Source organism: Triturus cristatus, chromosome 2_1, assembly GCF_964204655.1.
Source record: "Triturus cristatus chromosome 2_1, aTriCri1.1, whole genome shotgun sequence".
NCBI lineage: Eukaryota > Metazoa > Chordata > Amphibia > Caudata > Salamandridae > Triturus > Triturus cristatus.
This window is the reverse complement of record NC_140581.1, coordinates 989,340,858-989,357,064: the sequence shown is the minus strand read 5'-3', so window position 1 is coordinate 989,357,064 and position 16,207 is coordinate 989,340,858. Positions and strand designations below refer to the sequence as shown.

The 16,207-nt window shown below is 41.2% G+C and overlaps 1 protein-coding gene across 1 annotated transcript in view; it reads right to left on the bottom strand.

Annotated features, from left to right (window-relative positions):
* PRSS12 (serine protease 12) overlaps positions 1–16,207 on the bottom strand; it is a 474,415-nt gene that overhangs the window by 114,771 nt on the left and 343,437 nt on the right. Inside the window, exon 9 of the mRNA XM_085634365.1 lies at positions 1,491–1,693. Within this exon, the coding sequence (XP_085490491.1) occupies positions 1,491–1,693 (203 nt within the window). The remainder of the gene's footprint in view (positions 1–1,490; positions 1,694–16,207) is intronic.

Genomic DNA, 16,207 nt, shown 5'->3' with positions numbered 1-16,207 from the left:
GTGTTGTATTGATTTATATACTGGCTATAATATATGGTGGTATCAGCATTGTTCTGATTTGATTTAACTGTAAACTAGCTTAATAAAAAATATATTTTGAAATGCAATAAGATTGGAATTAGGTGTGATAGGTGCTTATGATGTAGTTGTTGGTGCAATTATTCGCTGGGTTATTTGACTAAAGCAAGCAACTCCAGATTCCTCAAGAAAGAGAGAGAGTAAAACTGGAACTGATCATCCTACCTTGGAATTACTCTAACTTTAATCAAAATGTTGCTCTAAGATGCATAGGCTGTACTTATCAAAACTTTCTGGATTGGTACAATCTTATACCATGTATCACTAAGGGGAGTGAGAAGCAAGAAATCTAGGACAACCTCACCCTCCCAATTAATATAAATCCTATCAAGATGAGAGAGATTTCCTCTGTTTTTCATCCCTAGAAAGGTATGGGCTTTGAACAGTGGGACCCTGGAATCTATTAGATTATATAAAAGGATCCTCACCCACAGGTACCACCTGTGGCATGCTTCATCATTGGATCCTCACCCACTGCACCTAGTGTGAGGGGGTGGGCTCGCTGCAATTTGTAAGCGGAGCTTTTACTATGAAGGGATCTCTAATTAAAATTGCTTTTTTAAATCTTATCCCAAAGATGATTTTGATTTGATGAGGGTATGATCAGCTAAGCCTTCTTCAACATACTAATCACTACTTACAGTAGTGGAATCAGCTGTGTGAAAACAAATGTAGCTACTTAATGTGTAAATTTGTCTTGAATCTCTTTAGCAGAGTTTCACCTTTGGAAGCCAATCTAGGCAAATGGAATGGCTCAAATTGATATATGTTCATTGTGTTCACTGCAAGTTCAAGATGTAAAGCATTTACTTTACATTAGTCCATTTCTTAAACAGTGTTCTAAGTGGTATTTAAAAACATATTTTCTCCAATATTGTTGCGGTTTATAATTTCACTGCCAAGAATCTCGGACTTTTAAAGATCATTTTGTACAGCTGTTTTACATTTTTCTGGTAATTTAAATGAAGTGTTTTTATTTATTTCAACTATGTTTGGTTTTAATTGCCTCTATTTGTGATTTTTATTATTCAATTGTAAAGATATGTTTTACCAATGGGAACATTTTAAATGATGATAATAATAAGAAAATCTAAAATAACATTAAAACAGTAAAGTCGTTAGTTACACAAAATATAAAATGAATTATTTTCACATTGAATAAATATATTTAAATGTAAGCTAAGGTAAACATTTGATCATAGCTTATATAAGAAGAAATGCAGATATTATTTATATAAAAAGCATCCATTATTTGACTAGGTTTTTATCTTCTAGCCATAGCGAATTTGCTCATAACTTTGCTACTTCTGTCAAGAAATGCTTTGCAGTGATTTTACTCTATGTGACTATGGGAGGTGCTGAGGATACTGCAGCTTTTCATTTGCTGGTACTCTGTGGCAGTCACACCTCACCTTTACTCCCTGTGGCTGATTTCTTTCCCAAATAGTCACAGATCACGCCTGCATCCTCGCTGTGACGGCAGTTGTGTCTTCCAAAGTCCTGCTTGATGCAGTCTGCCAGTGATCTCTCATTTCCCATACACTTCACATTATCCACATGAATGGGTCCTTTCCCCTCTCCAAAATAAGCCATTGTCCTGGCCTTGGCTGGGCCTCTGGAAAAGAAGAAACATACCATTTATATGCAAATGTCATAATCCCAAAGGTACCATGAAACTCTGCACATCATTATGATTTATTACTTTAGCTCAATCTACACTCTTCTTGAGCTGGGCCAACAAGGAACTCTTTCCAAATACGAAGAGAAAAAGGGGAAGGCCAAAAGGGAGGAGGAAGGGATTTTTCTTGAAGCACTGGGTGGGAGTCAAGGGGAAGATCAAAAAATCTTGGACATGGTTAACTTTTGAAAAATTAAAATGAAGTTGGGGGCTTTTTGTTTTTACGTTTTTTTAATCAGTGCTCTTTCAGAGCAAAAGTTTATGTTCTTAATCATTTTTCTTTACTTGGATAATGGACTTGGACCAAGTAAATATTCAGCAGACGTAGAACAGACATTTCTTCTGCCTAGCTGATGGCACAAAAGATTTTTAGCTTCATTTTTTATACACTGTTTCCTATTTAGTCCCAGACGAACCCTGTAACCCAAATACACTTTAAATGAAGTAAGTACCAGAATGTTTGACAGGCACACAGTCTTCTTTAAGATTAATTTCATGTTCAAAATCATCCAGTTTTCTAAGCTTGTTTTCAAACCCCAATCATATGATTTTGAGACGGTCTCCAAATCACTCACACTGCAAACAATGTCCTTACCCATACACCAAAATTGTTGATCACATCCAGGTTTAAGGATAATACCTAAACAGCCCTAGTGATGCCAACCAAGAATGTTAGGGTCCTTACGTAAGACATACACTTTGCCTTGCACCTCCCTCCCTTTGAATCCAATAACAGTGTTAAAGAGTCCCTTCAAGTCAATCTTCTTGCCATTATACCCAAAAGAAAAAATTTCTGAAGACACTAAACTAATGACAACTAACTTAGCAGTAAATGTGCTCATGGAGATTATAGTGATTTTGGGCCCGAGTCAGTAAGCAAAGGTACGCAGGCATCCCCAATGGCAAACTCCTCAATGGGATCCCTGGATCTAGGAACAACACTTTCATGGATTCTGACACACAAAAGTAAATTGTTCATACTGTCTGCCAACCCTTGATCAGGGTTATCAGACACTGCATTCACAGTGGTTTTTGTAGTGTTCATCCAGCACACTCTGGCAAGTGATCAGAAACTCCACATTTGTTTCAGTCCTTCCCTAGAGCTGGACATTGCTTTGAAGAGGCAATATGAAACCTAGATCCACAGCGATAACAGAAGTTTCCACTTTTTCCCCTCTTGACATAAGGTGATTTTCATGGGAAGGTCTTACTTCCTTTGACCAACATAACACCCTCCTCAGTGTTCTTGTTCAATTCCTTTGCAGACAACTTGGAATCTTGGATACTGCTGGAAATATTCACAGCCTCTTCAAGGGATAGAATTTTACATGGTAGTAGCCTTTCTTGAATCTTTTTGTTGAAAAACCTGGTAAACAACTGATCTCTAATAAGCAGATCAGTAAAAACACCAAACTCACACTTGGCTGCTAAAACATGTAAAAAGCCACAAACATGTCTACAGATCCCGTAGCATACAGGTATCATGAAAAAAAAACGTGTGTTTTCTAACACTCAAGTTAGGCTGCTTGCATAAGTGGCTCCAATCTCTTGACCGCTTCTCCATATTCATCCAGATCTTTTTCTTCATCATCAGATACGAAGGGCAAATGTACAAAAATTACCTGACCTTCCAGACCCAATGAATGTTTCAACAACCAGTTTTTCCTTTTAGGTTTGAACTTTAAGCCACCATTAGTTCTTAGAAAAGCATTAAATGCTCTAAACCGCTTTCCAGGCAATACATGGTTTACCAGGTGACTGTAAAAATGAAGGAGGTAGATTTATTCCCTTCATATTGATGATGTAGATGTAATGTAGTGCCAGATGTAAGATGGGATAGTAAAATAGGCAAAATAATGTCTGACACAGTCACCAGTTTAGAAAAAAAAAAAAGAATTTAGGTCCAATTAAACAGTAGTAAAGATGCCTGTCCCTAGCAATGGAACCAGGTCAAGCAACAAAGGTGGCCGCCATTAACCAGGTCCCCCTGCATGATGATATCACCGGAATCTTTCCAACAGCATCTGAAGAAATCTGATGGCCAACAGAAAGCACCTCTGAAATTCAGTGGGGTGCGTATTCAGTGAGTAAAAGTGTGGTGTGCTTAATGCCGCTGCGTGTCTCTCCACATCTGACTTTGTGCGATTATGGCAATCTCGCTGCCGCCTGATGATGCCGAAGGGATCCAAAGTAGAAAGTAAGAGGTAGCGATGTTGTGCGGTGCCATGCTTGGCGCCAGTGTTGTGAGATACAAAGGCGAACACATGTTCAAAAGAGGTAAGACCTTATTAAGGTAATAGCGATTGCTACAAGCAAAGGTTTACTGGAGGTATGGCATAAATGTGGTAGAATATTGACTGTGCCCATAAATGACTAGATCAAAATGTTTCAATGACTGTTTTTATCTTATTTATATTTTTTTTGTACATACAGCTGGACTTAGTTTTTATGTATTTTCTAGGTATTTATTGCTTGATTTGCACACAGTTTTGCCTGATTCTTGCTCAAGTTTTGCACATTAGTAATGGCTAAAGTAGATGATTAGTGTTGTTCTTAATGAATTGTGCTATGACGTGATGAAATGGTTCTATGATATACCTTTTGTAATGTTTTTATATATGTGCACTCTGATGGTACTTGCTTACCGAATAAAGATCATTACTACTACTATTGAGGTAAATATGGCAGATGTAAAGGGAGGGTAATCAGCCGCGTCCTCACCGATCCCGAGGTCCTGTTCAACTGCCGCCCGAACACTCAAGCCTCCACACACCATATTCTAGCATGGAAGTTGAGCGCGGCCTCATGAGCAAACAGCAGTGAGGTACAGAGAGTTATGGAAATAACACATACTCATTAAAAAAACTAATCGAATATAAGGGAAGGTGAAGAAAAAGGCCAATTTTCACCTTTAATGTAGAAACATAATACACCCTAGGTTGTTCAGTTTCCAGTGGAAGAATGTTTGAATTAACACTGGAGAGACAGCCCAAAAATAAATGCAGCATTCATTCTAAAAGGAATTTTCTGTTCTCTAACCCAAGGTTTTGAAGATAGCTGTACAATTCAATTACATGACTAGAGGCAGCTGCGTTATGATACCAATACAAGAGGTCACTAGCTTGCAATACATGTTCTCAAAGAATGACAAGGTTGCAAGGGCAAGGCGATAGCCCAAATGGTATATAGCCATTCTGACTGTGCCTCTGAAACGTCTTGCAGCAGACTTGCTGCAGACAGCAAGATCTAGCAAAAAAGGATTATTTTATGGTACCTGAATCCTCACTGGAAGCCAGAGCATATCACTAAAAGTGAGTGTGCACACGCTTATCAGAACAGGATGTGTTCTCTTGGTTATTGTAGGGGCAAGAGGACCAGGACACAAATGTGTGGGTACTCTTAGATAAACTGACATAGAATCACTTCTTCTGTTATGAAGAGACACAACTTACATTTACATAGATGTTCAACATTTTAATTGCTATTTAACTTAAATTGCGGCTAAAGAGACATACTAGGTTAGTTCCTCCTTAAAAGGTTGAGAACATTTAAGCAATGCAATACTGTATTTTTTTTGTTCCTGATTTGAAACATTTATTTCCCTCTCTAAATGAATTTGTTTTCTGAAGATGCATGTCATTTTTGTAGCTCTGTATGCTGTAGGTGAGTCATTTTCACCAAACTGTATGAATGTATTTCCTTGGTACGGTCTGCAGTGACAGTCTCAATTTCAGTGAGTTCCTTGTATCTACAGGGGGCAGTTTGAGTCAGCAATGCCATCTGGTGAAATGCAGATTCAGTTTTGATTGCCTGATGAAGACAAGAAGAAACGTCTTCACCTGTTCAAATGAAATCACTAAAATATGTTTATATCCTAGTCTCTAGGCCGGTCAAGATGGCCTTCTAATTCGAAAGAAATAGGGAGCTCTTTGAAACTTACCTGTTTTTGCCTGTTGCCTGTTGCTGTTGCTGGTGCCGCCACCGCCGCGAGAGTCATTTCGGCCATTTCGGGGCAGGAGGCCCACGGGGTAACATCAGACTACTCCTCCTAGCAGCCCCTGTGGCGCGCACGCTGCTGATGCCACACCAGAGCGCCAGGAGGCGGTCAAAAGGCCCACAGGGCTCCCGCAGCGTGGGACGTGCGAGGGCTGGGCCAACCCCCTTAGCTGTGCGAGACACTTTGAACTCCGGACGAAGCACAAGGTAATTTTATTGTTATATTTTCCTTGATACGTTTGTCTGTCTAGAAGGCGGTGTCATATATTTAGGCACTGGTTATGACAACCAAACGTAAGGCTAAAGGATTGCGGGCTGGGGGGTGGGTTATGGGAACATTGGATGCGTTTTTAACAAGGGCTGAGTCAGTATTGACACATGAAATACAACTCACCGAAAAGCGGCTCTCTTTGGATACTTATGCAAGGCAAAAAAGGTCATCCTTGGGGGGCTATAAGCTTGACCAATCTCCCCTGGGCGCTCTGCAAATGTTTGACCACTTAAGCTTGGACGCACCAGTTGTAAGTCCTGTTGGGGACCCAGTTGATTGTCTAGCTTCTAAATTGAGGGTACTGGAGGTGGATCACTTAAGCATTCTGGAACTTGCTCAAAACCTGACAATGAGCTTAGCTCAGGAATTGTTGGTTAATTCATCTGCGGAGAAAATAGATCCCCCTGTTTTAACTCTAGCGCATACCTCAACAACGACCTGTGTAGCCCAGGGTGATCCTGCTACTAGATCCAAAAGAGCTGCAAGGGAAAGGGAAAGAGTGGCATGTTCTTCTAAATCCAGGTCAGGAGGGAATAGTGAGTAAGGGAATGGTGAGCCGCCTGCAAAATGTACAAGGGGAAGCGTGGCATTGAGGAACAAGACTAAAGCTAAACCTAAACATCAAGCGTTAGGGATATGTGAGAATCAGACCCCCCAAATTAATGGTGGTAAGCCTCTTTTTTCAAATATTGACCCCCACACCATGGTGGACATTGGAAGTGATCCTGACCATTGGAAGCACTTGGAGACATTAATAACTGCCTTCTTAGTGCCTGTTTTATGTAAACTAGGGGCGATTGAAGAAAAATTGTCAGACCTTTTAAAATCTAGTAATGAGCCAGTTAATCAGGAGGCATGTGGGTGTCATTGTGCGGCACGAGGGGCAGCTAAAGCACCTGTGGCCCCGGTAATGCCAGAAGTCATCGGCCCCGTGGGGGTTAACAATAGGGAATTGGCCCACAGAGCAGTTAATGTGAACATTGGTAATGTAAATTCAGCCACACCTCGACCATCATGCATGGCATCTGGCCCTGGGGGGAATATTGCACATCTGGGCCTGGGAGGTCTGGGGACAGGCGGCATGGTTAATCCTTTTTGTCCATCTGATCAGATCCCGTCTCAGCCTGTGGGACCTCCGAGACCATTATCTACTGACCAGGCCGAGTTTACTACCAGAGCTAGTAATCACCACAGAGATGGTCCCATTGTGCTTAACCCCTTGAATGCTAAGTGTTCTAGAGACGTACTAGACCTACCCCCGGCCGCATGTCCTTATGTTTTGGTTTTGGCGGGTGTCCCACTGCTTAGATCAGATCAAACTGATTCTTGGACCCAATTGCGTAATAAAACCGTAGATTAGTTATCCAAACATAAAGGTTTTAGGGTACCCATGAGCAATAATATTATTATGGTATGCAGAGTTGGGTGGGTGGGACAATCACCAAAGAATTTCGAGGGGGACTGTGTGGTCATTAATTTCCGAAATCCCACGGCTGTTCAGATGATATTAAGGGTGCAGGATCCTTGCCCTAAGTCCGCCACCTCCATCTGGGCCTTGCAACTGGGATATTTTTACAAGCCTTCTTAAAGAACCGCACCGTCGGTTGTCCCCTCCATTTCCTTGTCTAACAGGTTTCACATACTTTCTGGTTTAGATGCTCAAGATTGACTACCTGTTAGTAATGCAGTACCTGTTATTTTAGACAATTTAGTGGAAACACCGGACAAAGTAACACATATTCCCATGGTTAGTTTACGGAATTTTATTCCGTCCTGTCCTTTGAACCAACAGATTTCATCCGTCGTCATAGTAAAACCTAATACTACCCTAACAGCAATTGATGGAGGTATAATGAAAGTCTTAACATGGAATATTGCTGGTTTAATGGCAAAAAAGGGTAATGCATCCTGGGAACTTTTTCTTCCCACACATCACATTATAGCCCTTCAAGAAACATTGGAGGCCAACGAAAATTTTCATTTGGATGGGTTTATATCTTTTTGTAAATTCGCTACACCATCCAGTTTAGGCAGAGCAAGGGGGGGCTATTATTGATGATCAACCTCAAGTTGTCTTACAAAGCAAAGTTGATTGAATCATGTTCTCCCCATATTTTAGTAGTAGAATTGACAGGGAAGAATTTACCAACTCTTCTAGTGGTTAATTTTCATAATTCTTTCACTAGAACTGAGGAGTTAGAGCACCTTAGAGCTCTCACTGCTTTTTTGGGTGATTATGGTGACAGTACAGAAACACATTATGACATATTAGTCCTGGGAAATTTTAATATTCATGTTTGCCCTATTAATTGTTCAACAAGGCTGGAGGAGGACTATGGCCCCCAGGGGCTAACCCACTTTGAACATACCTCGTCCGGCGTTTTTTTAGAAAGTTTTTTATCAACCCATAACTTGATTTGCCCCGAGCAGTCAGACAGGATAGTTCCCATACCTACATATGTTGATCATGGCTGTCACAGTATAATTGATTATATTTTGGTTTCCTCTTCATTGTTGTCGACAATAGGCACATTAATTGCGACAAGAAACTGTTTTAATGATCACAATCCACTAACACTGGACCTTAATATACATGCTGTAAATAAAGGAAGGACCATGACTCAACTTACTAATTTTAATATTGCACCCATAGATCAAGCGCGTAGAATGAGGTGGGAAAGGATCACCCCTGATAGTTTTATTGATAGTTTAATTACTAATTGTGTGCAGGAGTTTGGGATTTGCTCAGACCAGGACTCGCAACCATTATCCGTTCTAAATGCCTTTGACCGAATCGTAAAGCAGGTTGCTTCTATCTTAACTGTATCCTGTAGACCAAGGCCCCCAAAATTTAAAAAATGGTTTGATGAAACCTGTATGACTACCCATAAGGAACTCATGCAGGAATTAAGCAAAAACCTAGGGTAGCTTTATGGGTTAAAAATGTAAGGAGGGCATATAAACTTGCAGTAGAGAGTCGGAAAGGGCAATTAAGGGAGATAGCTTGGGAGGAGCTTAGCCAGGCCAGTGTGCTGGCCAATAGTTCTAGATTCTGGTCTGTTGTAAAAAGTTCATTGTTTGATGATTCACCAAACTCAAGTAAAGATTGTCTAGTTCCTGCTGAGAGGTGGGTGCAACACTTTGGGGAAGTGTATAGTGACGCGACCCCCGGGATTTCTGCAGGGAAGCCAGCTATTGAATTGGTATGCCACCCTCTTGTTTTTACAATTGATGAAGTCAATAAGGCGATCATATCAACCTTAGGGGTAAAAGCTCCAGGTCCCGACGGAGTACCTGCCGATCTCTAGAAGGCAGATCCTAAGCTATGGGCAAAGATTTTAACTCATGTTTTTAATGCACCCTGCCTGTCTGGTTTTCCCCCGTCTTGGGCTAAGGCGGTTATTATACCGATCTTTAAAAAGGGAGCAAGGGATGACCCGGCTTGTTATAGACCCATCTCGCTCCTTGACTCCGCGGCCAAAATTATGGGGAAAGTTGTCTTGGCACATATAACAGAGTGGCTCGATCAAGCAAGTATAGTTTCCGATCTCCAATATGGTTTTAGGCAAGGGAGAGGTACGCTGGACCAATGTCTTAATCTCCATTTGGTGATAGGGAAGTATACAGTTGCAAAGCGTGGGGACCTCCATCTGGCCTTTGTGGATTTAACCTCAGCTTTTGAACTTGTCAATAGGTCAAAGCTTTGGTTGATCCTTCAAGATATAGGGCTAGACGCTGACTTGATTTCATTTCTGGCAGCCATCCATGAAAACACAACAGTGGCAGTGCGCTTCAATGAAGATGGCAGCCTGACTGATTCATGGGCAGTAAAAAGAGGGGTCCGGCAGGGGTGCATTTTGGCCCCCTTGCTGTTCACCCTCTATAGTAATAAGCTAGGGGATTCTCAGATTTCTTGTTGTAAAGACATTCCTAGAGCTGGTACTAAAATGATTTCCGCATTTTTGTACGCTGATGATGCGGTGTTGGTGGCCAGGGCTGCAAATGCTCTTAACTTGTTTTATAGATTTTATGGAGTCTTTGGACTTAATCACTAATTTTAAAAAGTCACATGCCATGTCTATAGGCTCAAGGAGGGCAGCGAAGGTTAAATTCTATTGTAAGGGAGTTGAGTTAGTAAAAGTCCCCGCTTTTCCCTATTTAGGGGTTCTTTTTGATAACCATCGCTCATGGTGCACGCAGCGTGCACATAAAAAGAATGTATTAGCTAGAGCATCGGGGGACACTCTAGACTTTGCAAAAAGAATAGGATCAAAACCTCTCCTGCACTTATGAAGATTTACAATGCCAAGTGTCTTCCTATGGCAACTTATGGGAGTGACATCTGGGGTTGCACAGATGTCAGAGAAATCCAAGGGGCCGAAAACATTTTTATGCGTAAACTGCTTTCGTTCCCTGCATCCACGCCAATTTTCAATATACACGAGGAACTAGGAGCGGGTTTTATTTCTGATCAGATTGCGGTTGCCCCCTTATTGCGTTGGCTGAGAATTTGGGCACAACCAACTCCAAACCTAAACCAATTGATCCTCCAAAACTGTCTCACCTTGGAAAAGGTGTTAGACATTCCGTGGATAAGATATATTAAAGATCAGATGGAAACCCTCGGCTTCCCCGATTTATTCTTGAGCCCCATAGCATTGGGAAAACTGGCTATTAGAGACTTTAAGCAGCTGTTTTTAGATAGACGAAGAGTACTAAAGAAGGAGAATGAATTGAAAAAACCTACGGTGAGAAGATTTGCCACACTGAGCTTGGGTCAACAGATGCAACCATATTTACTTTACATAAATAAACCATATCATCTCTTCATTTTGACGAGATTTAGGCTGAATATGGTTCCCTGGCTTCTTGATTTCCCTAAAAGGTATTTTAAAGAAGGAAAATTAAATCCCTGCCCCTGTGACAACTTCTCGGACCAGGACACTCTTCATACAATATTTTTTTGTACATATTACAATTCACTGCGAAGAAAATGCATCCTCCCCTTGCTCAAAGGTAGTAACTTTGAACAAGTTAGGCCCGCGCTGGTGTACTTACAAATGCTAGCGTCACCTATGGTCTGCTTTGGGGTAGCAAGTTTCTTAACAGGAGCAATCAGGTATAGGAATAGGTCATTTATGAGCTGTCCTGTAGACACAGTTATGAATCATGATATGTAAAAATCTTTTTTTGGTATGTGCTAGTTTTATTTAATATGAATTCTTATTTTTAAATGTAAATATGAACAAGTGTAAGTCGGGCTAATTTTATCTTATTTATTTATTTACTCCCAGGCCTAATTATGTGATGGTGGGTCGTTTTTTCATTTATGTTGCCACTTTCCCTGGTATGGACCATTGAGTTGTGCTCATTTTTGCATGATTTATCATATAACTCGATGGCGTGTATTTTATTCTATTGTTCCCTATGGGAGCGGCAGTTAATGAATTTCGTGATGAGTAGGACTTTACAAAGATCATTAACTGTCCTATGATTCTTGTTACTTTTTATGTTTGTTTTATGGATCACAAAACGGGGGATCTTAACTGACTTTACATCCATGTATTATATGTCTGTAGATTGATCAGTCCTGTTTTGTTATTTGTACTTTGATGGCTATAATCAGCCGAATAAAGTTAATTTTGACTTGACTTGAAAGAAATAATGCAGCTTTGGCTACCTTCATTTCACTGGTATGACTACACAGAGGTGGCCTGATTATAGTTCTATTGTGGTATGCGACACAAGACGAAGAAGGTGGTCTTTTTTATTTGTCGCATTCTCAGCCCTATCTTTCCCCAGCTTGCGTTGCACCTCCGTGTGCAAGAAACAACATGTCTTATTTTTTATACAACCAATAGCAATTCATTATCAAAAGATAAAAAAAAGGCATACCAATATTAGCATCCATTATTGCAGATTCTACATGTTCAAATAATTTGCAACATTTACCAAACTGCATCGTACGATAATAAAAGAGATCTGACATAATCCAGTAACTAAGTAGTTTCTCTTTTTTGCAACTCTTTTAATTAGATAATCTTGTGGAAACATTTTGCATGTAAAACAACATGCAAGAATGCAACAACAATGCAACTTACGCCCCAGGGTATCCCCTCTTCCCCAACCATCCCCTCGAGTACATGGGATAACTACCGTCATCGATCCACCTAAGTAGATAGACCCCTAGGAAGGATCTAAGTCTGCAAGTTGGTATCCAATAAAGAGCAATCTTGGTAGTATGCCATCACTTTCACCTTACCTTTATATTCAGAGGGTATGTAACAAATAAAGATCAGGAATTTTCTGAATTATGATGAGAGAACCCCTTTAACCAAGAACAGTGCTGCCCTAAATAAGCATTTATTAAGTCCGGTTGTCTAGGACGGGAGACACTGTTCCAAGATGGCCACCCCAAAACAACTGAACAACCTGCGTCTTGGATAAGAGGCGGGTACGAGTCGAACACATGAGCGGAAGAACCCCGATTGTTATGGAGAAGTCATTCCCCTCCCGACATCGTCTGAGGGAGCAAAGTGGCTGAATCGGAAACACCTGTACCTTGATGTAGTGAGTATGGTGCCCCAACATGTTTGAATGAGATGGAGAGAGCATGAAATGAATGTGACCGCCGATGTACGGGCAGACTGTATGATGTATCAGACTCGTTTTTATGACTAATACGTTGAATATGGGCACACAGTATTGCGTGTCCCGACAATAAATACACCATTAGCGTTTTCCTGCAATTATCCCCGACCATTCAGGGGGCACAACATTTAAGAAAGAAGCTCAAAATTGGGCGGGTGAGCTGACCAGCTGTATATTTCAGATTTCCACAGACGGCATCAGGTGTATCAGGAAATTAGTTTTTAAACTTGTAACATTAACTGCTGGTTTTCCTGATTACCTTTTTAGAGTGTGACTATAGGACGGTGTCCCCACTCTTTCCCCAAGTTAGGATTATCATTGATGAAACTTGGGTAAGTCTGACACCATGAAGGTCACTGGGCATGTGGTGTAATACACTGGAGTTCACATTGAGGGTGTTTCTTACTAAGGGGTGTATGATTTTGATGAAAGGGCATAACACGGAATATGGAGAAAAGAGGAACATGAAAAGATAATCGATTAATAATTAAACACAAGGGGATAAGGACAGTGATAGTAATATGGAGTCAAAATAATTATGAACTTTGTTTTATTTTTTAAGGTATGCAGACAAAGTATGTCTAATAAAGGGCAAGTATTGCCACAGTTAGGTCCCCTACCAGCTAGTGATTAGGTTAGGAGGGCACACTACGAGGACAAATTTGTTTAGGGATGTGTATCCTGATGAATGCCAAAGACCCTACCAGGTGGCAGTCAAGGGCAGAAACATGTTGATACAGCAGATAGGGTAATGATGATGTTACTTTTCCCATATACCCCCATGAAGTTCTTCTTTTTAATCCTGCCAAGTGGATGGAATCCATAATAAAGGTCTTGGATATCCACTTAGACAGTCTTAATATGCTTTTCTGCACTAAGGATCCCTACCTGACAAACTCTTTCTTTTCTTTATTCTATATATTTATTTGCGCTCCTTCCTGGATGTTGGTCTGCCTCAGGTTGTGGTTGCAGACCTATAATGAACCTTGCCACTCATTGATGTCCCAATTGGTGTTTTTTGGTGACTTCTACATGGTAGCTTCCGATCTTCTCCTTTGTCTTTTTATTGTTCTCTTTTCTTTTCCCCGAACCTATGTGGGATCAATGGCCAACTTCAAAAAGGGTGACTAATCTGACATACAGCATGCCACACAAGAGTTCAGAACCTGTAAAGGTGCCTGTTAAACAGCCGCACCTTCAGGTTTGAAATTGGTTTAGTGCAAGGGAATAGATTGCAGCAGGAGATGATGTTCTAAGCCCTGTTTCATGCTGCACCTCCACAAGCACAGGCTTGTGCTGCACCTCTGAATGCTAGATATAAAGTCTACCTTATGGACTTTTTAATTTCCTTCACTTCCTTGGCTTCATTTCATGGTTTGTTTTATGAGACCAGATCACTGGAAACCCTTACCAGGGATATATGCACATTCTAGATTGTTAGTTCTTATTTACATGAAAGTTGAAATAGAGGCGTAGTGACAATGAGCCGGAGTGCAGCATCAAAGCATATCACCAGGTGACTAGGCTGCTAGATTGGCGGTGGGAACTTCATTGGAATGGGCATGGCTTCGAGGCATGTAGGTTGCCCCTCCTCATTTCAGAGACAGAGTTATAGAGTCTTTATGCCTGGGTGCAGTGATTGCCTTGTGAGGATAGCATGGCAACCTGTTGCTGGCCAAAATGCTAGACAAACCATTGCTTATGCAAGAGAAGTTTACCCGTTACTAAGCCCAGTAATTTAGTGTTGCTGGGTAAGGTGGCATGGCAACCAAGACATCATATGGGGATCCAGCAAAAAAATCCTTTGTAAATAGCTCAAACCATTAAGAGGTAAAACTCAAGTAGTGTTTGTAGCTCTATTTGCTAGAAAACACTCCATTAGGAACTATATATTGAATGACAGTATACGCACACCCAAATATTGTTACGCTATAAAGGCTTGTACATTATGAGTTAGTTAATACGAGTAATCAGTAATACATTACACCCTAAACACAGGTCATATTGTATCATGTGAAAGTAGTGTACTGACATGTAATGGTGAGTCATCAGTAATAATGGAGTATATGAAAGGAATCCTGCCCAGGGGTAAACCCCCCCCCCTCTTGTGTGTAGAGTGGTATAGTAGACATATTAGGAGAATGTGCAAGGGACATATAGCAGCACGTGCATACTGGGGACCCCCTCATTGATGAAAAGAGATTAGTGCATGTGCTGCATGAGAGAATATAACAAAACAATAAAATGTTTTCAAACATAGCAATTCTTGAAAAGGATCATTATAAACTAACAAAGACTATCAAATGAATCCAGCGCCGAAAACTACTTACGATCACTGTTTGCGGCACTTTGAAAATCAAACAAATAATCATGATTGTAAATTGCTGTGGCGCAGTGTACTGAGTCAGCTAAGAACAGATGAAGGTTGCACAGCGGGGCCGGCAGTTGCCTGATCCAGCAGATGATCTGATGATACAGGGGAACAAACATGAAAAATGTCTGATCCTGATGGGGGACTCACATACACGCTGATGTTGGAAGAGGGCATGGGTGGAGTGGGGTCAGTGCATCAGGCCAATGAAGGGACGAGCAGCAAGAGGTCAGAGAGATCAGAACACTCGTAGGCCACCGGCAGCAAAAGGTGGTAACATGAAGGCACCGCCCAAGGTGGTGCACTCAACTGGCAAGTTGATGATGACTGGAAGGGCACATCGATGACAAGTGAAGGGCGGTCTTGCCTCGATGGCGAATGCTTGCAAAAAAGACAACCGAGAGTTTGAAAAGATGCTACAGCTAGGACACACAGAGCGTAGAGGCAATGAAGTGTCAGAACTGGTGTACAGAAGTGTATGATGACGTCATTGTTGGTAGAAAAAGAAAAACAACTTCTTAAATGATGAAAAAGTGGTATCGGGAAGCAACCATTCAGTGTCTAGGAAATGCTTCCTCCAGGAGCGACTGACAAGCTCCACAAGTGGCTATCCATGAATGAGTTCATCAGAACCAGTGTTTCCATCTAGCACACGGTGCGCTCTCCGCAGTACTGCACCTGCAGTCCCGACGTACTCATATGCGCATCATAAGCCCAAAAAATCAGGCAATTACTTTTCTAATTCTTTCTAAAGATTCTCTTACAGAAAACCCTCTTTAAGTAACTCATGCTGGTTCATGAATCAGTACAGTGTGCTCATATTGTCAGCACCTCTTTCTTCTCATAGTAGCACCGCGTGTCCCTTCTTCACCACAGGTATGGATCCTCTCAACCTGTCCTAAGCAATCAGCAGTCTGTATCAGTGGTCCTCACAAACCCTCCAGGCATTAAATATTTTCTTTGGTTCCAGACAGCACACAAGTTCCTACAGGACCATGGTCTCACCCGCTCCTCATCTGACCTCTTGAGGCATCAGCCTTTCTAGCATTTTCTGTTGTCCGTCCTCCATCCCCGTATGGTAGTTACCTTCCAGCCCGTTGTTGCAATTAGGCCAAGAGTCACATCTTTCCGTGGAAGAATCATGACTGGAGTCAAACTGCAA